Source organism: Cynocephalus volans, chromosome 3 (assembly GCF_027409185.1).
Source record: "Cynocephalus volans isolate mCynVol1 chromosome 3, mCynVol1.pri, whole genome shotgun sequence".
In the NCBI taxonomy this organism is placed as follows: domain Eukaryota; kingdom Metazoa; phylum Chordata; class Mammalia; order Dermoptera; family Cynocephalidae; genus Cynocephalus; species Cynocephalus volans.
The window spans coordinates 41,046,662-41,073,736 of NC_084462.1; the positions used below are offsets into that span (position 1 = coordinate 41,046,662).

Consider the following 27,075-nt stretch of genomic DNA (forward strand, 5'->3'; position numbering starts at 1 on the left):
GATATTACAGGAAGGTTCAGGTGAGTGGCAGGGACAGCAATTAGTATCACAAAGGAAATGCAAACCTCTCATTCTGGATCACAAAATGGCTTAGAAGATACAGAACATTATCATTTTATTGAGCTCTATACCTTAAAATCTCTCTCTAAATATATCTTTATATAATACGATATTGTTAACTCTAGTCATCCTGCTATGTAATTGAACACCAAGATGTATTCCCTGGATCCAACTGTGGCTTTATACTAGTTAACCAATCTCTTACCCTCACTCCCTTCCTCCCCACCCCCCAACCTCTGGTAACCACATTCTACTCTCCACTTCCATGAGAACAGTTTTTTAGATTCCACATATGAGTGAGATCATGGGGTATTTTTCTTCTGTGCCTGGCTTATATTACTTAACACAATATCCTCCAGTTCCATCCTTGTTGCCACAAATAACAGGATTTCATGCTTTATTATAGCTGAATAGTATTCCATTGTGCAAATATATCCCACATTTTCTTTCTCCATTCATCCTTTGATGGACATTGAAGTTGGTTCTATATCATGCTGTACCCCATAAATATGCACAGTTAAAAATAAAATACATTAAAATAAATATATTTGTATGTGATCATTAGGACAGTATTTTTCTCCTATGGCATTTTCTATATTAAAATACGTATCCTTTTAAATAAATAACTAATGGGACCAATCAGTCAACTAATGTGAAAAGTTGGATGCATGGATATATCTAATGAGAGGAAGACTAACAGAGTCGCCAGCCTTTTAATTGCTCAGGCCTAGAGACTGTAAGATTTTCAAGCAAGAAGCTTGTGGGAATACCTGACAATTTCAAGAGAAGTTAATTCAGAAAAACAGCTGGTATTTATTGTGAGTTAGAGAGAAAGTGAATTACACAATTCTCTAAAGGCAAATGATACTATTCTTCAATGAGAATAAATAGGGATGAGGTAGGACTGGCAACTGTAACATTCTCAGGGACTGGGGGTGGTCCATTCAGGCCTCTCGGGGGCAGGGACTGGCCTTGCCTGGATCCTGCGCAGGCTGCCGGGTCAGAGCAGCTGCTTCTGGGCCTGAGGTTTTTCAGTTCCGGCCTCTCTGGGGCAGGGACTGGCCTGGCCTGGATCCTGTGGGAGTTCAGTCATCTGTATTAACTGGTTCTACCCGGTGACTCCTTTTCATTCTCAGTCTCTTCGTTTTCTTTTTACCATTATCTACAAGAATACAAGCATGGAACTTTATACTTTTTGGAAAAAGTGAACTTCTATAATAGAAAACAGAATGCAACAAGAATATTGATACTATTATCATAGAAAAATTTTCTATTCAACTTTCGAAATCGTTACCAATAACCAAATGTGAACTTGCATTTACTAAGAATAAGTTTTTAAGTGATGGCTCATTGAATGAATGAATGATTAATGAGTATGATACAAACAGCCAAAAGCCTACGTTCTAAGAGAGGTTTTTCAGAATACAAAAAACAGTTTACATTTCCAAAAGCAACTTATATTTCTTCCAAATGTTATATTAACAAATATAATATACTGTAAAATAATATAATATAAACAATAATATAATATAATCATATATAATATAATATAATATAATATATAATAAACAAATATATTTTTTAAACAAATATAATATAAATATATAATAATATAACATAAGCAAATATAATTTCTTCCAAGTTATAGTAAACAAATATAATTGCAGGAATTTTCTATTATTAAACTTAGAATGGCCTGGGGAAAGACAAGATGTGTTGATGTTGATTTTTCTCAGTAGGAGGTGTAGAATGATTCTAGGTATGCACAGTTCAAAAGCAATTCTTTGAAATGTGAAAAAAAGACGCCAATCGAATCTAAACACATTACTCATTAAAAGAACCCCTAAACAAGGTATGCTCAATATAAATCCATGTAACCAAACTCATATTAAATTAGCATAATTAAATTTGTGATCTTTCTCAAAGCAAAGTATTTACATATTCTCACTTAAGCACATATAAACATTTAAGGATATCTATGTGAATGTGTGAATGTTAACGTAAACAGTGTAAACCAGGCATAGAAGTTAAATAACCAAATTTAGAACATCAAAATTACTGAAATATTTTAACTGATAATTCCAAACTGCTAAATTTATAAATATATATGTAATACAATTTCTAAAATTGGAATTCCCTGCAACAAGAAATAGCCAACATCTTTGAAACCTACACAGCAATAAGAAATGCAAACATACTTAGAAATAAATTATTTTTTCTACATAAATTAGTGTCACTTGAAATATTTCACTCCAAATAGAAACAAATCTTTCTACAATTAAAGCCATAAGCTTTACAGCTGGAGAATGAAAAGACAATTCCAGAGCCATTTGACACTTTGGGATGGGCAGCCTCTCACGGTCATGGAGGAGCATAAGATGTGGAACAGATGATCTGGACTCAGGTCTCAGCCTAGCCACAGATGAGACGTATAATCTTAAACAAGTTACTAAGCCTCTCAAGTCCTGGGTTTCCTCATTTATATAATGGGAATCATACAGATTGCTATGTTAAATAACATAATGCTGTGTTGAAAACTATAATGCACCTGAAGTCATGTTTTAAAGTATAAAATATAATGTTAGTTATTATTATAGATATATGATTTACTATGTTAGATCTCCCTATACTGTATTTCCTTTTTTTTATTTTGGCAGCTGGCTGGTATGGGGATCGGGATCTGAACCCTTGACTTGGTGTATTCAGCACCACACTCTCCCAAGTGAGCTAACCAGCCAGCCAGCCCTATGCTATATTTTCAAATCATTTGTCAAATCATTTTGTTCTTTTACAACGTATTAGAGTTAGAGTCCTTTTAAAAAACTAAGAAACCACTGTAGTAAGTCTACCTTCTTTTTATAAGTCCGCCTTTTGTCAGGACAGTTATTACAGGTAAGGATATGGCTGCCCTATTTCCCAACTTACAAAAAGGATAACTTTCAAAAAGTATAACTTTCAAAACTAATATTCTTCATCCATCAAAGTATCCATTAGTTAACGTACACCTCAGGGATTGAGATCTTATTTTCATAAGCACTGTTATACTGTAAAAACAAATCTTACATACAATGGATCCACATAGTTAACTCAGAATGGAAAGGAAGTAACGATTATGGGCATCTCCCATGTGGCAGGCATTGTGATAGGAACATTGTAGAGTTATTGTATAAGTAACCCCAAAAGCCCTGTAAATAAAGATGATGCTTATCTCCTTTTCAGATATGAAAAACTAAATCTAGTTTTTCTAGTTATATCTAGTAGATGGGAGAGTCAGAATTCTATCTCAGGTTGTCTGATTTCAAACACAGACTATGATACCAAAAGACGTGAACTTTCTGTTAAATCACAAAACCAGTGTAAAAAAATAAAAGCAATTATCAGTTAAAGAGTTTGTATTACACTAAAATAAGAGAAAATACCTATCTGACAAGATTTAAAAAGTGTTCTGATTATGTTTTCATCCTATGGAAGTAGATAGTCAATAAAGGAAATGATGTTGATTGTAGCATTCTGAGGCTTAAAAAATAAACACAGAAAAAGCCTTAAAGATGTTAAATATATTTCAAGGATTCCTGAGGGCTATGCTGTATTCCAAATTTCTGAAAACAAAATTGAAAATTGAATTTTTTGCTGAAATAGTTATAAATTACAACAGACCACACTTTAAGCCATCTTGGAAAGAAACAAGTTAGGAGCAAATTGGCTAAGCAGTAAGTAAAGACTTTGAGAAAATCATGATAAACACTGCATCTGGAGACAAAAAATATTATAGCACATTTCTTTTGTGAAAATAAACATGATAAATGAAATGAAGTTTTATTTATATATATGAAATTTATTTGAAATAACCAGATGTATCACCTGATTTTGACGATTGCTGGTCTGTCTCATCTTCATTCACCAACTGCTGTGTTAATACCTCCTTACAACTTTCCACTATTTCAAATGCATTGTTTCTTTGGCTACTGTCACTAATCTGGCCCTTTGTCTCCATTTGGTCAGGCTCCGTTTTATGTTTCCAGGGACAGACATCACCATCCTCCTCCATATTCTGCATATTTTTCTTTTTCTCATGTCTTTTTTCATTCTAACAAGAAATAAAATATATTATCTTTATTAGAATGGTTATTTATATCTAAGATAGTTTTAAGTGAGAAATCAAATAACTAAGAGCATTCTGTAACTTCAAGGGCACTGTGAGATTTCTATTAAAAAATTATTTTTGAATATATCATTAAAACATGCTCAATGACAAACATTCAGTAAACAAAGAATAAAGAAAGAAAACAAATATTACTGGTAATTCCACAATTTACAGATGACCACTATTCAGTGTATAATCGCTAACAGGCACTTTTATCTACCTACCCCCACACATGTAAAGATATACACCACCCACAAACATACATAAATGTGCTACTGTCTCTCTTTCTACACATATTTATGTACTTGTTGTTTTAAAAAAAAGAATTAAAGTTTTTATTTAAGAATATTTCTTTCCATATCAATTAATATATGAAGCATTTAGAATAGTGTCTCACATATAGTAAATGCTATATAAGTATTAGCTGTTATTATTTTCATCAATTACATTATCATTTTGAATGGTGGTATCATGACTTATTTTACCAATTCCCTATAAACAGACAAAGAAGTTATTTCCAATTTTTCACTATTATAAGAAATATTATCATCCTGTTAATTTTTTAGATTAAATTCCTAACAGTAGAACTGCTGGCTCAGTGGTAGGCACATTTCACACTATGACATAATTTATAAACTTCCCTTCAGAAAAACTCAATCAATTCACAACCCAGGCAAAGGGTTGGGAGAGTGGTATTTCTCTATATCTTCATCAACACTGCATATCATTATCAACCCCATTACATCCCTGCCAAACTAATAAATAACTATCTTCACCTTAGTGTTGTATTAATTTGATTTGAGTATAATTTGAATCTTTTTACTACTAGTAAAAATGAACTATTAAATACCCTTATTGCCATTTTTATACTTTTCTTTAGGGAACTGCCTGTGGTAACTCAATATACACTTTCCTATTAGATACCTATTATTTTCATAATAATTAGCAAGGGTTCTTTTTTTGTCCTATGTCACTAAGACTAGCCACATAGTCATGCAGGACTGTGTGTTCTATGTGTCCTATTTTTCACTAGGGTTTGTTTTGTTTTCATTTTTGCCTTTTAACTTGGTAGAACGGCTCTTAAAATTGAATACATAAGATCTACTCATTTTTCACTTTCTGATTTGTGGCTTGATTGCCTGCTTTGAAAGTTTTTCCTCCTCAAAGCATACATAAATATTTAACTATAACATCAACTACTATTTTTAAGGCTTCATTTTTAAGTACATTTCAGTCTTTGATATTTTGGGAATTTAATTTGATACACAGTGTTCGATAACTTTACTTCTTTCCAAATGGTTGTTCAGTTGTTCTAATATTCTTTTCTCTCAGGTTTGAAATGTTACCTTTATCTTATACTAAATGCTCATATATAATTAGGTTTATTACTATTTGTTCCATTGATCTGTCTATTCTGAAACCAATGCCTCACAATACCTCACCATTTTTATTATCTGTGATAAAATCAAAAGAATATTAGGTGCTTCTGTACAATGCAAATGTATTAAAGAAGGTTTAAGGAAAAAACACAAAATTTGTGTAGTAAAAAAGAAACTATATACGTAATTTGTTTTCATTTTTTTAAAGACCATCTTTATGAAATTATTGTAGTTTTAAAGCATAATAACTGTACTTTCTCCATGCCACTAATTAATTTAGAAACTTTCTATATATGGTATACTATGCTGTATACAAGTGTTGGTCACTTCTTTATAATGTGAAAAATACAACACCAAAAGAAGTACTAGTACCTTCTAAGTAATTTATAATCATGGTACTATAAAATAATTGGCCATTATTTACAGGGCAAGCTTTATTACACACAGAGTAAATTACATTTCAAAGTGAAAAGTAAAACTTGATTTCTTTCTCTCTACCAATATTTTTAAATGAACATAAAACGAAACTTGACAGACATAATATTTGATAGGATGGAGACAAAACAATAATTCTTGCTATTAAGATGGCTCTACTGTACTTAAGAAAGCACATATTTCAGGTAAACGCAATGGGGTTAGTAAAGATTTCCAGGGCCGACCCCGTGGCGCACTCGGGAGAGTGCGGCACTGGAAGCGCAGCAGCGCCCTGCTGCGGGTTTGGATCCTATATAGGGATGGCCGGTGCACTCACTGGCTGAGCATGGTGCAGACCACACTGTGCTGAGGGTTGCGATCTCCTTACTGGTCAAAAAAATAAAAAATAAAAATAAATTTAAAAAGAAAAGATTTAATGCAATTAACTCCCTAGTATCTCAGCAACTTAAGACCAAATACCTCACATTACCAATTATTTTAGAAAATAAAGCAATACCAAAACTATCCAATCATCTTACCTGTAGAGCTGCCTCCTTCCTCAGCAGCAGCCCTGAGGAAGAAACAATCATCCACCTTTCCAGAGCACCTGTGTGGAAGGAGGCAGTGACAGGGAAAGAGGAATGGGGAACACACAGACAGGACCAGCAAGCCAGCCTCCACAATAAGCCCTGAGCAAATGCAGGAGGAAGCACTGGAGGCATGGCTATGGCTGCAAGGCATTTACAACACAGCAGTGCAAACCCTGGAAACCAGCAGAAAATGAAGAAAAACACACACACACACACACACACACACACACACACACACACACACACACACACACACACACACACACACACACACACACACACACACACACACACACACACACACACACACACAACCTCTTAACTTCTTCATAACGTAAATCTACAAACTAAGGTTGGTAAAATTTCTGACAATTAAAATTTAAATAAATGGTATTCACACATAGGAGAATTTATTGAAGTTTTGAACATTCTTAAGTATCCTGGGGAAACAAACAGTTTATGTATACTATAATGCATTATAAACATCTAAATATTATTGTAAAGGGATAGTAACAGCAATACAGGGACAGAGACAATGTAAATAAGAGTAAATATATTACTACCATATGCAATAAGTAACAAAAAAGAGATTTATCAAAACAGTAGTCATAAAAATCACTACATTCAAACTTTCTTTTCATTCTAATTTAATTATGAAGTCAGACTTCCCTTCTTACACTATATTAAAAGGTAAATTTGAAGAAGAAAAAGCATTAAACCTTTAATTAACTTCTCACCTTTAATTTCTTTTAGAAATAATCTCTTTGGAAAAACACTTTTTTGTATCTCCCTGCCTCCTTTCCCAACTCGTCACCTCCTTTCCCAACTTTCAGCATTACAACTTAAGATACAAAAATTACATTTGCCACCATTCATACCTCAATGATTACAGATGCTATCGGCTGGAAAGGATTAACAAGAATTGGCCCTGGATCCAACTCAGCCAGATCACTGCTTCCATCAAGTTCGGCCTGCTCTTGTTCTCTTTGTTTTCTATTGTTTGAGGGGGGAAAAAATTGGAATTTCTTTTGAAAAAATGCTAGACCATGTACAAGAAAATTTGCAGTAGGTTTACAGACATTAATCTTAGTAATTTAAAATCTATTCATGACTTTTAACTGCTGAGAGCATTTCAGAAATCCTTATGCAGGTAATAGGCCTCTACTTCCATGAAAAGATTAATTATTTGAATTTTAAAAGAATGAAACACTGACAAAAATGACATTTACTATGACTGACTTCTTAATGTCAGTGGTGCAAATTAATTATTTTTCCATGTGCCAAAGGTGAGTATTTATCAATTTATTAACTACCCTGCAAAATCAATACTGTTGTCTTCACTGGTGTGAACAGATAAATAAGTCCTCTTGTTAATGCTCTTCTTAAGGGTTATGTCTTCGATTATAAAATACAACTAGGAAAACATTCCTTTAACTCGACCTATGTTTTTATTTATGCACAAATATGCTTCTCATTTATTATTTTTTTAAAAGGAGCAGGACATCTATAGATTGATTCTATAGAAGTATATGTCAAAGTAGTAATATAAAATAATATGTCTTATCAAGTTGCATATCATATTTAAACAACTAGATAACAACTGTTGCTTTGCATAATATAGTCTGAGGCTGTAAAAGTAAGTTGCCATATGTCACTGAGATTAAATAAGTATTTCCATATCAGTTACCACTGAAACATTTACTACTCTGTGATTTATAGTTAATGTTGCCCCATACATGGAGTAGTAAGTTACTAAAACAAGTAGCCAAAGACAGAAAAATAAGTATTGTGGACCTTCACAACTAGACTGCTAAAGTATAGTATACCAATGTCAATGGTCATTACTATGACATTTATTTAACCTTGTTCTATGAGGAAAATGTATATACTTTCATTCTGAACCTAGGAAGCCAGAATTTGGAGATTTGCAATTTACTACCTCTGTGACATTGGACCTGGACCTTTGAGCCTCAGCTTTCCCACAATGTGGATAAAAATACCCACCTCATAGTGCTGTTTTAAGGATCAGATAAAATAATATATGTGAGAACACTCTGCAAATGAAAATACTTATTATTATTACTGTTACTCATTTATTAGTAATCAATTTCAAGCATATAGTATTAATATACTGTTTTCACACAGCATGTTTTACTGTTTTCCAAAAACACTAGAATCAGATGAATTTAGTGGGGGAGAAAAGGTTGTTTTCAATAACTCATCTCTAACTGCAAATTTACTTTTAATTATGGAGTCTCAGCTCAACAGTGTAGATCTCAGACAACTGGCATGGCTAAGGAGAAAGGAGGAAAGGGAAATGAGTATTAGAATAAGCCTCCCAAAACATAAGCCACAATGTCACTACAGAAAAGGTGAAAACCGTTAAAAAATGACTAACATTAGATTTTTCTACTCCAACTCAATTTTTTTGTTGTTGCTTTTGTTTCTGTTTTCTTAGTGGAGGAAAAGCAAAGGAGTTGGCAAAAATGTATAGCCATATATTTCATTTTTATAAACATATAAAAGCTTTAGTATCAAAGATTCTCACAGGTACTAAAAACTTGTCCTGGAAGTTGCCAAAACCACTCACCCCATTCCTTCTTTGATATCAGGAGAGACCTAGATGTATGACATGCTCATGTTATTGAGCATGTACATTTCTGTAAGTCCTATATCTGAATTAAATGAAAGATACCAGTTATCCAAGGATTTCCTCCACAATGTGAATGAGCAGCTCACAAAGGCATCACCAAGGGTAGTGTCTCTTGCCTACTGGGCTGCAACTATGTTAAATCACATGGAAGGACAATATTACTTAGGTAGACAAAAGGCAATTTTGGATCTTACAGGAGCTCACTTAAAAATCCTTTTCATTTCTTCTCCTCTTCTCCCCTCCCCCACCCTGTAACAATCTAGTGAAGAAAAAAAGAAATCTGGAATTAAGTATTAAATTCAACTTCTGCTCAAATCTTAGCACTTTCCTGCACCATTATTATAAATGATTCTATGGTAGAATTTTATGTCATCATATCTTTAAAAGTACAGAGTTTGGGGGCTGGCCTGTTAGTTCACTTGGGAGAGAGTGGTGCTGATAACACCAAAGTCAAGAGTTTGTATCCCCATACCCACCAGCCACACAAAAAAATTATTAAAAATACAGAATTTGATAGATTTAGTTTAAATATTTCTTCTCAGACAGCATTTTTAAAATGCTAACTAACCCTCTAATTGTTCACCTTTTATCTTTGTTGAGCCTGAAAATGGGTTTCTCAATGTCGACATATTGACATATTGGGCCTGAGAATTCCTTGTTGTGGGAGACTGTCCTGGGCATCACACGATGTGGAGCAGCATCCCTGGCTTCTACCAAACTAGATGCCAGTTGCATTCCATCCCTCCCCCCTGCTGTGACAACTGTCTCCAGACATTGCCAAATGTTCCCTGAGAGGCAAAATTTCCCTGCACATTAAGAACCACTGCACTAAATGCAACAATTAGAAATAGAAGTTAAAATTTTAAAACTCTGAGAAATAATGACTACATAAGGAGTAAATTTAACTATTATAACACCACCAGAAAAATTAGAAACCTATCACCCACACTTGTGTAAAGATTCATAGAAACAGAAGATTTACTTAGTGTCTTCCTTCATATAGAAAGAGGAAACTGAATGGTCAAAACTAATAAATTATTCATAAAATTGTGGTTTTGACTCTTCAAATGCACTATGGTGCTAAATTAATCTACTCACCTTTCTTCTCGTAATTTTTGCACTCGTTCCGCCCTTTCTCTTTTCTGTTGTTCCTCAAGAGCACATTGTTCTGCTGTGTCTTTTTGGACACGTTCATTTAAGGCATCAAAGTCTCTTGTAATGACGTATAGCAGCCAATCAAGGCCTTGTGTAATGGACTTGTCAACTGTCTTTCCACACCCCCAGACTGCTGAGCAAGCTTTCTAAAACAGAAATTTATTTGACTCAAAGATTAAAACTTAAAATTCTCCACACAAATCTATTCATAAACCATTAAGTATAATTACTGGCAAATCAAAATTAAGCCATTTAAATTAATATGAAGCATATGCTTATTTAACTTACAAAACACACCTTTACAATAATCACTAACATTAGCACCTAGGAGTTGAAATATTTTACAGATAATACCTGTGAGCTGTAAGAGACATTATGACCTAAGAAATTGACAGTGCCAGTTATAATTTTAAACAAGTTTATTGGAAGACAAAATTGAACTGCCATAAGAAAAATATCCCTACTTATTAAAAATACCAGAGCACTTACAGCAGGTAAACATCCATAAGATGGATAGTCTAATCATCATTTTATGAAACTAGAAAAAATGACTGAATCCCCTGTCCATCTTACTTCAGATTACATGAGAACTCTCCTGAAATGATTTTTCAAAGTTCATTATAAATCTCTTATATGTTTAAATTTTGTATTTATACCTTTTCTTTCCCATTTTACAATATTCACAGCATGACACTTGGTATAGCTTACAGGTCTATTGGCAATATCTTAAACAAAAGGCAAATGTGAAAATCTTTGAAATTATGAAGGATAGTTTATGGAAGTCAGTAACAAATAGAAAACAGATACTACAGTAGTAAGTAATATCAACAGAACAGCGAGAGTATGATTTCACGGGTTAAAGAAAAATCTTTTAAAAGAGTGCTTGCTAATTGCTATCACCTTTATAAAAACTAAGTTATACTGAACATATTTCAAAGAAAATTAAACAAACTTGTTTCATTTTTCACGAAAAAAAACAAACTTACTATCTCACATGGGCACTTATACTTATTGACCAGTTTTTGCAGAGACAGACACTCAATCAGTTCACCTTCTCTTAATGCCTCTTCCTTGTCTTGTTTATTTGCCAACCTACAGAGAAAAATGAAGTAATTTTATAGCAAATATATAATCTTGATGGCAACATAAAAATATTTTGACCATGTTCTTCTATGCCAAAGTTTTAAATCTACTGAATACAGAGCATACTGGTTTTAGAAAGCATTGCAGTGTCAATTTCATCACTTTTCCTTTATATATTATTGCTAAAATAAAGTTTGTAAAAGCTGGCCTACAAAAGGGAAATCAGGTAAAGAGAACAGTCAAAAAAACATAAACAACAGATCAAAAGGCCAGCAAAAAAAAAGCTACCAACAGAAAAAGAAGTCGACTACTTTCTATAGCCTACAGGCATAAATTATGTCCATATCTTCTTAAAATACAAACTGTATCATGCTTTAAATGTCCAAATATTCATTCTAAGCTTGAAATATTTGAGCTCACCTACATTTCTAATGTGTGAATGTGGTCATGTAGATGACCAATTTACTGGAAACATCAGGCCACTGACAATTTACTTGGCACAACAAAAAGAAAAGTTCTAAAGAAAAACGGGAATTGCTACAAAATACCACTATTTGCTTACTAGATGGCAGAGGTAAAAAAATTTAATGACACTGTATCTGGGTTAGGGTTGATAAATTCTTTAGGCAAAGATATTTCTTAAAAATACATAGAATAATAAATCTAATGAACCCCTATCACCTGTCATATGTGTCAATCTTGCTCATCTGTGTACATTCCACTTTTCCCCTAGTCACATCATTTCACCCAAAACCAAAATGCCACTATCACACCCAACAAAGTCAACAGTAGGTCTTCAATATCACTCAATTCACTCAATATTTCCTGCATATCATTTTACAAGTGTTACGTTCAAATTCAGATCCAAACAGATACAAATTACAATTTATCACTCAAGTCTTTTTGAATCTATATACCTGCCTTCTGCCATCCCACCACCTCTTTTCTTCCCATGACATTTATTTGTAGAACAAAACAAGTCACTTTTCTTTAGAATTTCCCATGTTTCGGATTTGGCTAACATCTCCTTCATGAGCTCTTTTAACATACATACCCTGTTATTTCCTGGTAGTTAGATGCAAAAGCTGGATAAGTTTCAGGTTGAAATCTCCTGGCAAGCATATTTCACAGGTGGTGCTGGTACTTAGGAGGCACATAATATCACTTTTATATAGAATTATATTTTAGTGATTAAAATTGTTAACTGGGAGTCAGGCTAATCCATCCAAAATAAAGTTCCTTATTAACCTTTCATCTAATGATTTCAGCATCCATTGATGAGTTTTGCTTTAATTACATTATTTTATAAGAGTTTATGAAATAGTGACCTTTCTAGTTCTGTATTCCTTCTACATTTAATAGCAGGGTTTTTGATTAAAAAAAAAAGAAAGAAAGCTTTCTTCAACTGCTTAGTGACTCAAATACAATTCATAGAAAAAAATCAAGATAAACATTTGATCCTTTATTTTCTAATTTTCATAATAATGAATAGGTGCACTAGCAACCTCCAAAGGTAATCAAGTTGCTTTGTTTCTTTGTCTTGTTTTGGAGGACAGCATCATGAACTCATGAATTTTTAATACATATTTGATGTGTTTCAATTTATTGAAATTATTGTTCTTTTTGAGGCTTAAAGTTACCCACTGGTCAGTGGGCATCCCCTTCAGGTGGGCATTTGGGTCCTTTTGGTACAACTCCAATAGTCTTTGATAGTTTCTTGGCTTTATACTATGAAACAATGTCCCAGACCTGGAATCATCCATTTCCCTAGAAGCCCTGGTCCTTTAGGTGAGAAATGATATTTTAAAGACCACAATCTGGATGCTATGGATATTCATTGCTATTGATTTGCCACTGTTTCTAGACCCTTTCAGTGAACAAAGCTACAAAATGCAGCTTTTTAGAAAGAAGTAAATCATGAGTTCATATTGATTTTTCATTTCAAATCAAATATTAACAAGTTTCTACTTAGCTTTTTCGATCTTATTTGTATCTCTTTTTAATTATGCTGGAAACCATAGTCCTAATGGCATTGATATTAACTATTTGCTTTATCCTACTATATGAGGATACTTCAAAAGGTCATGGAAAAATAGATTTGAAAGATATTATGAATATTTCCATGAACTTTCTGAAGACCCTGCATATATGGGAGCTTTAACATAGTAGTATCAATATTACTAAAAATAAGACTACTAAATGAAGGTTAAGATCTCACTATGGTTACTTTTGTCTCTAAGATATATTTATCTGACTAGAGGTACACAGACAAAATACTGAATTTTAAAATGACTTGAAATAATCCTTTTCTTTGTGGTTATGCCACTACCTAGATATACAGATAGGTCCATTGCTTTTACGTTGCTTTTGCTTTTTAGAAACAGTTGGTTTGCTTTTTAAGACTTAGTTTTTAAAACATTTATATGGTTCCTAATTCAAAACTATAGGAACAAGGTACAATCAGAAAGAACTATTTTCCATCTCTGTCCCTTTTACTCCCCTATTCCTTCCCTACTCTTACAGTTAACCACTTCTATTAGTTTTTAGTTCAGTCTCCCATTGTTTCTTTTTGAAAATGTAAACAAGCATATGGGGAAAATAGTATTTTAAAGACCACAATTTGGGCATGATGGACATTTACTGCTTTTGACTGGTATCTGTGTGTGCTTATATAGTATTTATATCCACCCTTCCTTTCTTCCTCAAAAGCTAGCACACTCCATCATACTGTATATACACTTCTTCACCAAGCTTTTTTTAAAAAAACTGAACAGTAAATCCTGAAACTACCCTGAAGCAGTACAAAGAAATCTTCATTAACGTTCTATAGTTGCAAAATGCTCCTTTGTAAGAATGTTCCACCATTTACTCAGCTAGTCCTACACTGAAGGACTTTTGTGTTTCAAGTGTTTTGCTTTTAGAAAGAGTGCTGTGAAAAATAGGTGTACGAAGAAGTCATTTCTTCTTTTGGAAACAGAGTCCAGCAAGTGGGTCTACTAAATTAAAGAATAATTGCAAATGTTATGTTGAGTGATATTATAACAATGTCCCTCCTCCTGTCCTCAAATAATAACTACTCAGGTAGAAAAAAAGGAAATGTTCAAAATTTGGTACTGTGAGACAAATTTTCATTTCTAATTTTTTAAATAAATATTTCCCCTGATAAAAATTAATTCTCAGTTGTCACACTGGCATAATAAACAAACAGCTTAACATACATTGCTGCACAAGTTTAGTTCTTCAATATTGAAAGATACAGAAGAAACTTATTTTGAAATGAAAATAGCAAGAATAGTAAAAAGAAAAGTGGCATTAGGGATTCAAAGACAAGATGTTTTAGTCCATTTTGTGTTGCTATCACAGAAATACCTGAGACTGGGTAATTTATAAAAGAAAGAGGTTTATTTGGCTTACGATTCTGGGACAGCTGCATCTGGCATGGGCCTCAGGCTGCTTCTACTCATGGCGGAAAAGTGGCAGGTAGCCAGCAGGTACAAGCAGATCACATGGTGAGAGGAAGCAAGAGAGAGAGAGAAGGTGCCAGGGTCTTTTTAAGCAACGAGCTCTCACGGGAACTAATAGAGCGAGAACTCACTCATTAATCCCCCCTCCCCCAGGGAGAGCATTAATCCATTCATGAGGGATCTGCCCCCATGACTCAATCACTTTCCAACACTGCCACACTGGGGATCAAACTTCCACATGAGTTTTGGAGGGGACAACACATCCAAACTCCATCACAAGATAAGCTCTTTTCTGGCTGTTCTACTTCTGAAATTCTATGATTTTATGTGCTAACAAGCCCTTATAGGATTTCCTAAAATAGGATATAATTCAATCATTTTAAAGTAAATGGAACAAAAAGTCTTTACACCAAGATTCTTTCCATTTCTATTTATTCCTATTTAATCCTATATTTTTACCAAGTTTTGATATCTAAAGAAAAGAAAGTAACCTTTGTACATCCCCATTTTTTTAAGTAAAGTATTTTATATATAATGTAGGACTGGATTCATAGAGCCTGTGCCAAATACTCTATGTAGGCAGTTTAACGGGGACTTCTTGTTATAAACTAGCTCCAAGGAAAATGATCTTCCTTTAACCTAAAGAATAAGCGTCCTACAGGCAGGTGTGAAATAAGCAATCTTTTCTTTTATTTGATATTAACAGCAAAGTCCAACTTTATCCTTAACTTATTTGACTTCATTATTTGGTTTTCAATTAACTATATGAAAATCATACAGAAATGAGCGTATGACTTACAAGATAGAGATTTAAATAATTTAATAAAAACATCACGAGATGGTACTCAGACGTTCTCTCAAAAGCAGGACTCCAACACCACAGGAGGAAAATGAACAAGACAGAAAGGTAAATAAACCACTCTTTTTTTTGTACTTTTAAATGTGAGACAGTCATAGACTGAAATCTGGTTATAATGTAACATTTAAAAATAGAAGAACAGATAATTAAAGCTCCTTGTTTTGCTCAGATTTGGACAGGGCTACAGGCAGCTGATCTGTTCATATATACTACTGGAATACTTTGGGGATAGAGCTCTTGAAAATAGACCACTACCATAAAAATCATAAAAATCAACTTTAAAAAGAAAAGAATTCTTTTAAGTTTTTTAAAAAATAACTTCTGCTTTTGAAAACATGAGAGAATCAAATACTATAAAAACTAATAAAATTCTTTCTTTTATAGACAGAGTATAAATTAACCATACCATGTTTGTTTTCGAGAACACTTTTACATTTAACTCTGAAAAGATCCTTATGCCCAAACTGGACACGTATATAAAAACTTTAAAGTGAAGATAATTTTCTACATGGTCTTAATTAATTTCTTCATTGTTGTTTCCCAGAATCTTCTAAAGCTAATCTGAGGAAATTACAAAATAAAGGTAAATATCAACATACTCAGTCACCTTTTCAATGTTTCACCTAGTATATTGAAAGTACTTAAACTGTAAAATTTAACAGAAACATTACGTTGGTTTGATGGTTTAAAAAATTTGTCAGCATTATTTAAATGCAACAGATAAAGATAGGTCAGATACTTTCAAAATCATCTTATAATTGTTACCATGTTAGAATTTAATATATGTCCTATTTCAAATCAAAAGACTAATGACTCCTACAAATGTTTTAAGGGTTGATTTGAAAACTGACCATGTAATACCTAAAACACGTTATCTTCATGGCTATGCAGTTTTAAATTTAATATAAAACCATTTTATGTACACATAGCTTACTGAAATCAGATAAGTGAAAGTTCCAAAATTAAATGAGTTGTAATACTTCAACCAAAATAATCTTAATATTGTTAAACAAGTTAATTTAACAACTCATTTACACTAAATAAAAAGTAGAAAAATAGCACTGAAATACTGCACTACAAATAATGTCAGGATTCTCCAAACTTAGAGAATATGCGCTATTTGCAATAATTTTTTAGTTTGTTTTTAGAAACCACTATTTCACCCTCATTTTAAGTAGCTAAAGAGGTTAATATTCCAATAAGATCTGCTGCTCTCACCTTGAGCTAGAGGAATGTTGCAAGTTCTCTTCACATACAAAAGCAAAGGAATACTCTATTTTCTGTTGGGTAAAAAGTGGTTATAATTCTTGAAATATTTTACTTAATTAATTAGTAACTATAGGAAAAAAATGGCTTACTAAAAGATCTATAAGTTTATTAAATATCTATCCCAGGACATATTTCTTAAAGCACTAGGTATTGTCACTAATGTTTCTGTTTCTAGGAATTTTCACTGTTTTTAATAGGGTGGAGAGTCTTTTATTTGAGTCACACAAGTTTACTTTTCTATTTCCCAGAATAAACTATCAAAGTTGATTTCCATATGTACACATTAGTGTTCTAACTTTCTTTTTTCAAATATCATGTTTCAGCTCAAAGATACAATCAGTTATTGCTAGTAGAGTGCAAAACTGTAGAGCAATGCACTAAGTAAACATGCTAAAAATTTCTCATGCTTGGATAGCACTCTTCCAACATTAACAAAACTAATTTAAGGTACAGAAGAGACTGCATAAAATAAAGATCTCATCGATTTCACCTACTCTAAGCAATTAATTTCACAACAATGAGCTTTATATTTTATGCCTGCATGATCTCTGTATCGTCCAACTTTTAAATTCTAATATACTTAGATGTTTCACTTTGCCTAATATTCTAATGTATGAAGATGGAAGATCAAGAAGTTTAAATTGAAAATAGTTATACTTATGAGTTTGCAATCACTAGAAAATGTAATTTAAATACAGCATATAAGTGCACCCGAGTGAGTAGCTACATTAAGTCAATTTCTGCACATATGAATAAGGATTTAGGGGAGCATTCCAAATTACATTAACTCTGCAAATAACATCAACTATGACTTTCAGTCCAGATGCACAGATACAGAAATTCCTCCCTCTTGCTCTAAACATACAGAAATGTTTGATACAATCTTACGTAAAAAAAAAAAAAAAGACAAATTATAAAACGATATTATTAAGTTTTAAAGCAAAAAAGGGGAATTTCCAGGTGCTAGAAATGAAGAAGGAATACACTAGTAACCAAAGTGAACAGTAGAAGTTAAAGCAAACTCCACTGGGCTACAAGAAATGTGGTTTACCTCACAGACTGGGGTTTGTGTACTGGAGGAAACTAAAACTGAGTTTCCTAGATGAAGTAGTGAACTAGGAAAAATAGAACATAATCTGTGTACAAAGACACGAATATCCCCAGTCAACTTAACTTAGCAGGAAGTGAGATATTAATTCAGGCTACAAAACTCCCTAGAGAAAATTGAGGCCTATATTTCTACTACCTGGGCTATGATGACCAGACTCCATGTGACAGCCATAAAAATAGTCTCAGAGCGTAGCCATAACCTATCAGGGCGCTCAAAGCATTAACGTAGAATATAATTCCCCAGTGAAGATAAACTACTGACAGAGTTTACTCAATACACTTGCCTACTTCCAAGAGAGTGGCCACCAGTCAATTTGCTGTAAAATAAAGGAATTTATTCCTGAGAAACCAGAAATAACCTAATAATATAAAAAATCTTTAACGCAAATATATTTTAAATGTTTCAAAAGAAATAAATGAAGATGTAGGATACATAAACAAGGATGAATACAGTTTAAACTTCACAGTTGACTTTATATAAACATCATTTACGTCAGTTGCACATCATAATACATAGCACTGAAAGGAAATCTCATTTTATTTCCATGGTTTCCCTTTAATATCAATAACATATTCAGATTTAAAGAAAAAAAGAGATTCAGAATACTTACTTGTTTTTTGCTAGCAGAATTATTAATATTAATGAATATAAAATACATATGAACATATTTTAAAGATTTCCTTAAAGTACCTTTTATTCAAATATAAGTGTGGTACCCCTTCAGGGAACTCTTCTTCCAAGGACAGAAATCCAAGAAAAGACAAACTTATAGTTACAGTCAAATACCCTGGTTTCCAAAATCAGTGAAAGTAAAATTCACCTTCCCAAAGGCACTTTGTAAAGATATACTGTGCTATAATACCAATTTGAAATATTCTATTTTTTATTTTTATTCTTTTTCTTTTTCTTTTTTTATTGAAACATAATTGATTATACATGTTTGTGGGGCTCAGAGTTGACTCTGAATACTTGGGTACAATATGTGATAATCAAATCAGGATAATTAGCATATTCACCAAAGGGAGAGGGGGAAGAGCTAGTGAGAAATTGGTTAACAGACACAAAGAATGATTATGTTTCAAAATATTCTATTTATTAAAAAAAATTTTTAAACTATGATGCTCCAGAAAAAAGCTTTTGATGACACTGATCATTTATTTCTAATTTTACAAAAAGAAAATCTATCCAGTCACAAAAATGTTAGAGGTGGTTGTTTCAAGATTTGTTCCAAGCCATGCAACCAAAGAGAAATTTCAAGATACTGTAGTTCTTGAGAACTGTGAAATTTAAAGATTAACAGCTACTTGAGCCATTATATGCAGGTACTTCAGAAAGTTCACAGTAAAATAGAATTAAAGATCATATAAATCCTTCCATGAACTTTTTGAAATACTCTCATATAAGCATGATAGGAGTTTACCCTCATGAATACAAAATCAGAATCAGTTTTGTTTTGACATCACTTTCTCTCTGTCTCTCTATCTCCTCTGAGCTTCCAACACTGTTACTCTTTCCTTTTCCCCATATTATCAGGAGCACAAGTCAAAAAAGCAAAAAATAGTGCAACTAGCACATCTGGTATACACATTGTACCTGTAAGAATTCATAGTGACAAGCTAGTGTAAGAGTAGGAAACACAAATTTGTGTACATAAATAGAAATAAGTGTACCTCACTTCCTATCTATTCTATCCCAGATTATGACTATGACCTGAAGCAAGAAGAAAATATAAAAATCCCAATCTCCACATAGTGCCAAGGATAGGATTCCAAATTTCTTAGAGACTCTTTGTGACATAGGTCTGTGAGATCAGAACAAATTCTTTTTCTCCTCCTATAGTGTAAAGTACTCAATTTGGTCTGATTGCATTAAAGATTCTAATAAAGCTGCAAACAACAGATTATTTTAGATCTAATATATTACCTCCTGCTAGATTTTTTCTTTTAAATACAATACATACATTTACTAATAACATAATGAAGATGAGGAAACAGGAATCAGGAGACAACATAAAAAAGAAAAAATAAATTCCAACACAATCAGATCACACTAGAGGGTTCCAGGAAAGAAGCCTCAAAAGATGAAATAATGAGATGAAAAGAATATCTGCTATATTCAGTTCAGTTCAGTTTTAGAATGAATTAGTGGTGTGCATATGTACAAAATAAATTAAGTAACTGAAATACTTAGGTAATCAATAATTTCAAGAAAAATTTAAAAGTTACACATTTCTTGATCTATGTGGTGGTTACATGGATATATTCACTTTGTGAAAAGTCATTAAACTATACATTTATGTTCTGGGCACTTTCTGAGTATGTGTAAATACTTTAATAAAAATTTTCCTAAAACAAAAATACATTTTCTATTTCTGTCCACTGAAAAGTCCTAGAAACAATAATAAAAAAGATTGAGAAGGCAAATGTAACTATAGTTCCTTATATGACTCAGGCATAAATAATCTTTGGGTAGTCATAATAATGTAAACACTGGATATTAATTAACTAAAAATTGTGATACAACTATAATGAGAGGGAAGGATGGGGGTGTCAGAAAAAGTCAAATCCACGTCTTTCATATTCAATCTAATATCTAAAACTGAAAAAGCAGAAACTCCTGCATAAGCAAATTACCTAGTAATAAGGAGTTTAAAAGCTACATCCAGCCAAGGAGCTGAAAACGTCTGCCTTTGGGAAAAGGGAACTGGAAACGGGGTGTGGGAGGGTAGGCAGGGGTCAGATATACACTTCTATAAGCTTTGATGCGATTTGACTTCTTAAACTGTATATGTGTATTAATTTCAGGAAAATAAAAATCACATTTAAAAAGGCTAACAAAAAAAGTTTATGGCTATACCAAAACTGACACAATGTCTTAAACACTTTGGGGAGATATTTATTTTCAACATCAATATGGTAATACCAGAAAAAGCATATAGATAAGGAAGTGATAAGTAACACTACACCAAATAAAGAACAGTAGGGAGCTACTGAAGATAAATCATTAAGCCAATTGACTTTAACATCAAATTCCCTTTACACTGCAAAGAACACTAGTCTCTATCAGAGGTATGTAATAAATCATGGTGGTGATTCTGCTTTCACAAAGTTGTCACATGAGAAAAAGTTTCTACAATTACTTCCCAATGTTTTTAGGTGTCTTTAAACAGCTGTACCAGTGTAATCATCAAATATTTGATAAGACACTGAATACAAAAAGCATACAGATGACCCCAGCTTTATGTAATAGATACAGCCTAGGAAATTTACATCATGTATCTTATGATGGAAAAAGTACTGATGTAGAAGCCAGGAAGTTTTCATTATTATAACAGTACTACTACTAACATGCTCACCATGACTTTGCACAAGACACTTAACTTTTCTGATTCTCAGTCTCCCCATAAGAAAAATGAGAAAATTGATTAGTTAACTCCTAAGGATCCCTTCTGGAATCAAGTTAGAATATTCCCCTTTGGGGAGCAGCAGAGGACAATACTTCATTGCCACCTGCTTTGAGTGGTTGAGGAGCTGTAAAGGAAAGTGGCTTATATCACTGCAGGGCTACAGCAGTTTAATGCCTATGACAGACTCTCCAGTACTTCTTTCTCCCTGCATGGTAACTACCGCATGCAGAAATGTGACGCTTGATCTTTTAGTGACTGATGGAGATCAGAGCCCTCTGCCAACCCATCATGGATATGAAATGTGGGCAAGAAATCCATCTTCATAGTTTTAAGGCACTGAGATTTAGGAATTGGTTCTTATGTGACATAATCAAACATATCTTGACTGATAAAATAGAACCAGGCATAATTTTTCATAGACCAAATATTTAAAACTTACAAAAAATCCCAACAGATTATTTTACAAAAGGTAAAAATTTTTCTGATTTATCTTTCTTAAAATTTGAATTTTTACATTAAGGATTATATAAGGTTACTACAATAAACTGAAATTAACCACAAATAACTTAATCAACAATTACATAGAACTTATAAATTAAAGAGAGAGAAAAGAATATAACAAATATCAAAATTTCAAAAGGGAAAAGAATATGAAAAATGAGCATATCAAACTTTCCACATATTTAACTGGTTGCTCTAGTACTGAAATCTTTCCTGATTAAAGTCACTTTGTTTTCGTTTTCATAAAAGACATAAATAACAGTATGCTCACATGCTATGACATATTCCCTCTATTTTGCTTATTTCCTACTAGTATGGAAAAAAGCTTTAAAAAAATCCATTTCCAGAACACTTGCCTAACATATGGCTTGACAGCTACTGTTTTATATTGATCTACTTTCCTAACAGCCAAAGTTGGCAGTCCTATCTATATTACCTTTTTCTACTCCTCCTTGACTAATTTTCTTTTCACTAATTTTTGAGGTTTACCATCATGGCTATTCTTTTTTTCCCCTCGGTTCTTCTAAAACCACTGGCTTTGGTTAGTTCTACTCCAAAGATAGAGAAATTATTCCTTGCAAGTAAAATAGAACAGAGAGAACGAAAGGTGAGGAGGGAAGGGGGAGTGGAGTCCCTTTCCCGCTTAGAAGTCTTCTATTGGCACAAGTCACACCGACAGCTTTTTTCACTTTTACTATAGCAAATCAGTGGGAAAATAAAAGACTACAAGCTATTTGAATTAAATAGTTAAAATAAATAGGACACCCTAAGACCATTACTGGCAACAAGAACTTGCTCTTAAATCTTTCTGACCAGTACTTAAAATGGTTCAGCAATACAGTTACACAGCAAATGTTTGAGTAAACTTTTCATATCTATAAAGAACTATTTTCCTCAAACACAGATTCAATGTCTTATCCTTAGTGATCTAGTTTCACTCCCAACCACTTAACTGACCGAATTGCCTCTTTTCATAACTCACCCTAGATGGTTTTTCTGATGCATCTGACAGCGAGGAAAAAGCCTTTAGTATAGTAAGGAGCCGAGTCCTTCAAACTAGACTGGCAGAATTTGAATCGCAGTTCTACCACTATTTGACACCTTGGTTAAATTACTTAAACTCAGATCTTAATTTCATTATCTGTAAAATAGAAATTATGGTAATACTTAATCAAAGTTCTTACAAGAGCATACAACACACTTAAAACCATGCCTGACACAAATTAAGAGCTCAGGTAAATATAAGATATCAAAATTCAACACGAGAATTTAAGTAAATATGAGACATCAAGGTGCTGGAAATGCCAAAATGAATAAAGACCTTTGCCTTCATGGAGCTTATATTGGAGGGAGAAAGTAGACAATAAATTAAGATAATAAATAAAATATATAATATGCTAAACAGTGAAAAGTGCTAAGAAGGAAAATAAAGCTGGACAGGATCAGAAAGTGAAGAGGGTTGTTGCAGTTCTAGATTGGGTGACGAACGACAGCCTGACTGAGAGGGTGATGTTTCTGCAAGGCCTAAAGGAGTTGGAAGGATATGTCATACAATACATGGAAAAGAGCATTTCAAACACAGGAAACAGCAAGTGCCAAAGCACTGAGCCCAGGTAATGTCTGGTTTGTGTGAGGAACATCAAGGAGGACAGTGCAGATGTAGTGGGGTTTGGGGGCAGCTGTAAGAGATGAGGTCAGAGAGGAAAAAGGAAGGGTGGAGAAGTCACACAGAATCCTGCAGGGTCTGGCTCTGCCTCTAGGAGATAATGCCAAAGGGGGGTTTTAGGCACAAAAATGAAATGATCTGACTTACATTTTTAACTCTGAATTCTATGTTAAAAAAAAAAAAAAGACGTTGTGGGGACAGGATGCAAAAGAGGAAACAAGGAGACCACTTAGGAAACTACTGCAATTCTCCAAGGGAGAAGTGATGGTGACTCACACCAGGGAGATGCTATGAGGTAGCTGGATCCAAATATAATTTGAAAAAGGGGTTGACAAGATTTGCTATTAGTTTGGGGATGAGGTGCTATTAGTTTGGATATGAGGTGTGGGAGGGGGAAAGTAGTCAAGAATGACTTCTCCAAAGTTTTTGTCTGAGCGACTGAAAGGATAGAGTTGACATTTACTGAGACGGGGCACTCTGGGAGAAAGAAGATCATGAACTCATTTAGACACAGACATTCAAATGGAGGTGTCGAGTAGATAGGTATTCTAAGAGCAGTCCAGACTAAAGATAAAAATTTTAGTCATCAGCTAATGAAGAGCATTTAATACAATGAGATTGGAAAATGATGGTGGATAAAAGGAGGATGGAGCCTGAAAGTATTGCAATATTCAAAAGTGGGGGAGATGAGGAGAAGACAAAGAGAAAAAAAAAGCAAACAAGGAAGAGCCAAAGAGGTAGGAAAAAGACCAGGTGAAACACTTTTCCTGAAATTGTCTTGACAAATGATTTTCTTAAGTGTTGCTGATGGATTAAAAAATCAACTCCTCGGGCCGAGCCCGTGGCGCACTTGGTAGAGTGCTGCGCTGGCAGCGCGGCGACGCTCCCGCCGCGGGTTCGGATCCTATATAGGACTGACCGGTGCACTCACTGGCTGAGTGCCGGTCACGAAAAAACGACAAAAAAAAAAAAAAAAAAAAACAACTCCTCTTGCTTCTACTTCAAAATTTTATCCTGATGGTTCCTATTTATTCCATCTCTATTTTTATCACAGAGAATCTCTCCTGTGAACTACTTCTCTGCCCCAGAAAACTATTCTCTATATGGTAAGCAACAACATCTTTTCAAAATATAAAGCATGTCACTATCTGATTTATCCTAATTGTCTTCTACTGCATCTAAAAGAAACTTTAAACTCCTTACTTTGGCCTACAGACCTTTCATGATCTGGTAACCACCTACCTTTCTGACTTCATTCCTCTGATGTTACTCCTCTAATTGATTTCTATCTACACAGGCACTCATTTTGTTCTTAAAACATATCAGTCTCATTCACTGCCTTGGCACCCCATCTCCTATACCCAGAACCCAGAATACACTTCCTTGGTTCTTCATCGGTGGGCTTCTCAACATTTAGGTCTCATAGATCAAATATCTCCTTAGAGAGACCTTCTCTCCTTCTCTGATTATTCTGTCAAGACCTAAAATTATCTCATTTATCTGTTTAATTGTATATTTATCCATCTCCCCCTAGATTGTAAATTCCTCAAGGACAGGTATTGTTGACTATATACATATAGTATTTGAAACTGTGCATATAGTAGGCCTCAATAATTTGACAAAACACCAGTCCTTTAAAGCCAAAGGAATATTATCAGAACACTGGTTTAACTTTTTATCCAATGCAGGCATCATTTTTATGCCATCCATGACTGGGTCATCATTTAAGAACATCTTCAACATCTTCAGTGATGGCAAACTTATCTCCCAATGATCATGATCGGTTCATTTCATCTTGAGACAGCGCTACTTGTTTGAAAAGTCTTTTTGTACTGAATCAAACCTCTCTCCATGTAATTTCTACCCACTGCCTTTTGGAGTTATGTCAAGTAAGCCTAATCCCTCTTGTGTATATAGACCTCACATTTTAGAAGACAGTTGTATATCTTCCCTACTTCTTTCCTTTTACAGGACAAATATTTCCATTTCTTTCCATGAGTCTCCATTTGGTGCAGTTTTTCCAGTCTCATCCTTTTTATGCTAGTTTAGAAATTCCTAACTTGTTTATTTCCATTTCAAAATATCTTGCTCAGAACTTAATACCATTCTCTCCACCCCCTCCAATTTACTGGATAGCACAGTGGAACAATATCTTTCTTAGTATGTCTACACATCACATTATGATTTATAGAAGCACAATAACCATTCTGACAGTTCTGATAAAAAGCCTGTAATTAACTAAAATTTCCAATACAGTTGGCCCTCCGTACTGGGTTCTGCATCCATGGATTCAACCAACTGTGGATCAGAAATGTTTGGGTGTGCGTATAGTTTATACGGAAATATGCAATTTTATACAAGTGTACTTCAAAAAGTTCATGGAAAGAGTCACATTCTCTTTCAATTCTATTATTCCACAAGCTCTTTGAAGTACACTTGTATAAGGGACTTGAGCATCCACTGATTTCGGTACATGAGGACAGTCCTAGAACCAATTCCTCATGGATACCGAGAGCAACTATACTTTTTATAGACACTGCTTGAACCCAAGGGTCTTCCATTTTGTAATGTGAAGATGTTTTCTAAACAACTAGATGAAATAGTTTACATCTATTCCTGTTAAATATATTTACATTAGTTTTAGTATAGTGTTCCATGCTATTTTAGTCTTTGAATCCTAAATCTGTACTTCAACATACTAAAGATCCCTCCAAATTGTGCCATCCACATAATTGTTAAGTATTACATCTATGACAACTTCCACATCATTGATAAAAATATTTGCATAAACAGAGAGCCTTTTCTCTGGTTGATACTAACATTATATATGGTCCAATGAGCTATTCGTTCTCCCAAACAGCCTCCTCTGATCTTTAAAAATAGCACAAAAGACATTATTAAATGCCTGTCTAAAATCAAGATGCTCTGTGAAAATAAAGGGTTTTATTAACAAAGACTGCTTTTTATTCCCTTCATTTTATATGTGTATATTCATATCATTATATGTGTATATACATACCATTATATGTGTATATACATACCATTATATATAAAGTTGTACATTAATTTCATTCCAATGGATAACTACCAACACAGAATGTAATAAATATCAATATTGTTGGCACTCCCAAAATAAGATTTTATATAAACATATTCTCATGTTTATAAAAATATCACTTAACTCAAATTGATATAAATTTTGTACGAAGGCTGTCTAGATATCTTTGCAAAGGAATGCTAAGAATGAGAAACAGCATAATCAAACCAAGAATGTTTTCATATATATGCAATGGATAAGAAGACAAATCTCTGTTAAATAAT

General features: G+C 33.4%; 1 protein-coding gene across 1 annotated transcript in view; it reads right to left on the reverse strand.

Annotated features, from left to right (window-relative positions):
* Positions 1–1,145: 1,145 nt before the first annotated feature.
* Positions 1,146–27,075, reverse strand: part of LOC134372532 (ADP-ribosylation factor-like protein 13B) — a 44,179-nt gene continuing 18,249 nt past the window's right edge. Inside the window, exons 5-9 of the mRNA XM_063090001.1 lie at positions 11,382–11,487; positions 10,339–10,541; positions 7,466–7,580; positions 3,922–4,147; positions 1,146–1,222 (exon numbers count right to left, since the gene is read on the reverse strand). Of these exons, the coding sequence (XP_062946071.1) occupies positions 1,146–1,222; positions 3,922–4,147; positions 7,466–7,580; positions 10,339–10,541; positions 11,382–11,487 (727 nt within the window). The remainder of the gene's footprint in view (positions 1,223–3,921; positions 4,148–7,465; positions 7,581–10,338; positions 10,542–11,381; positions 11,488–27,075) is intronic.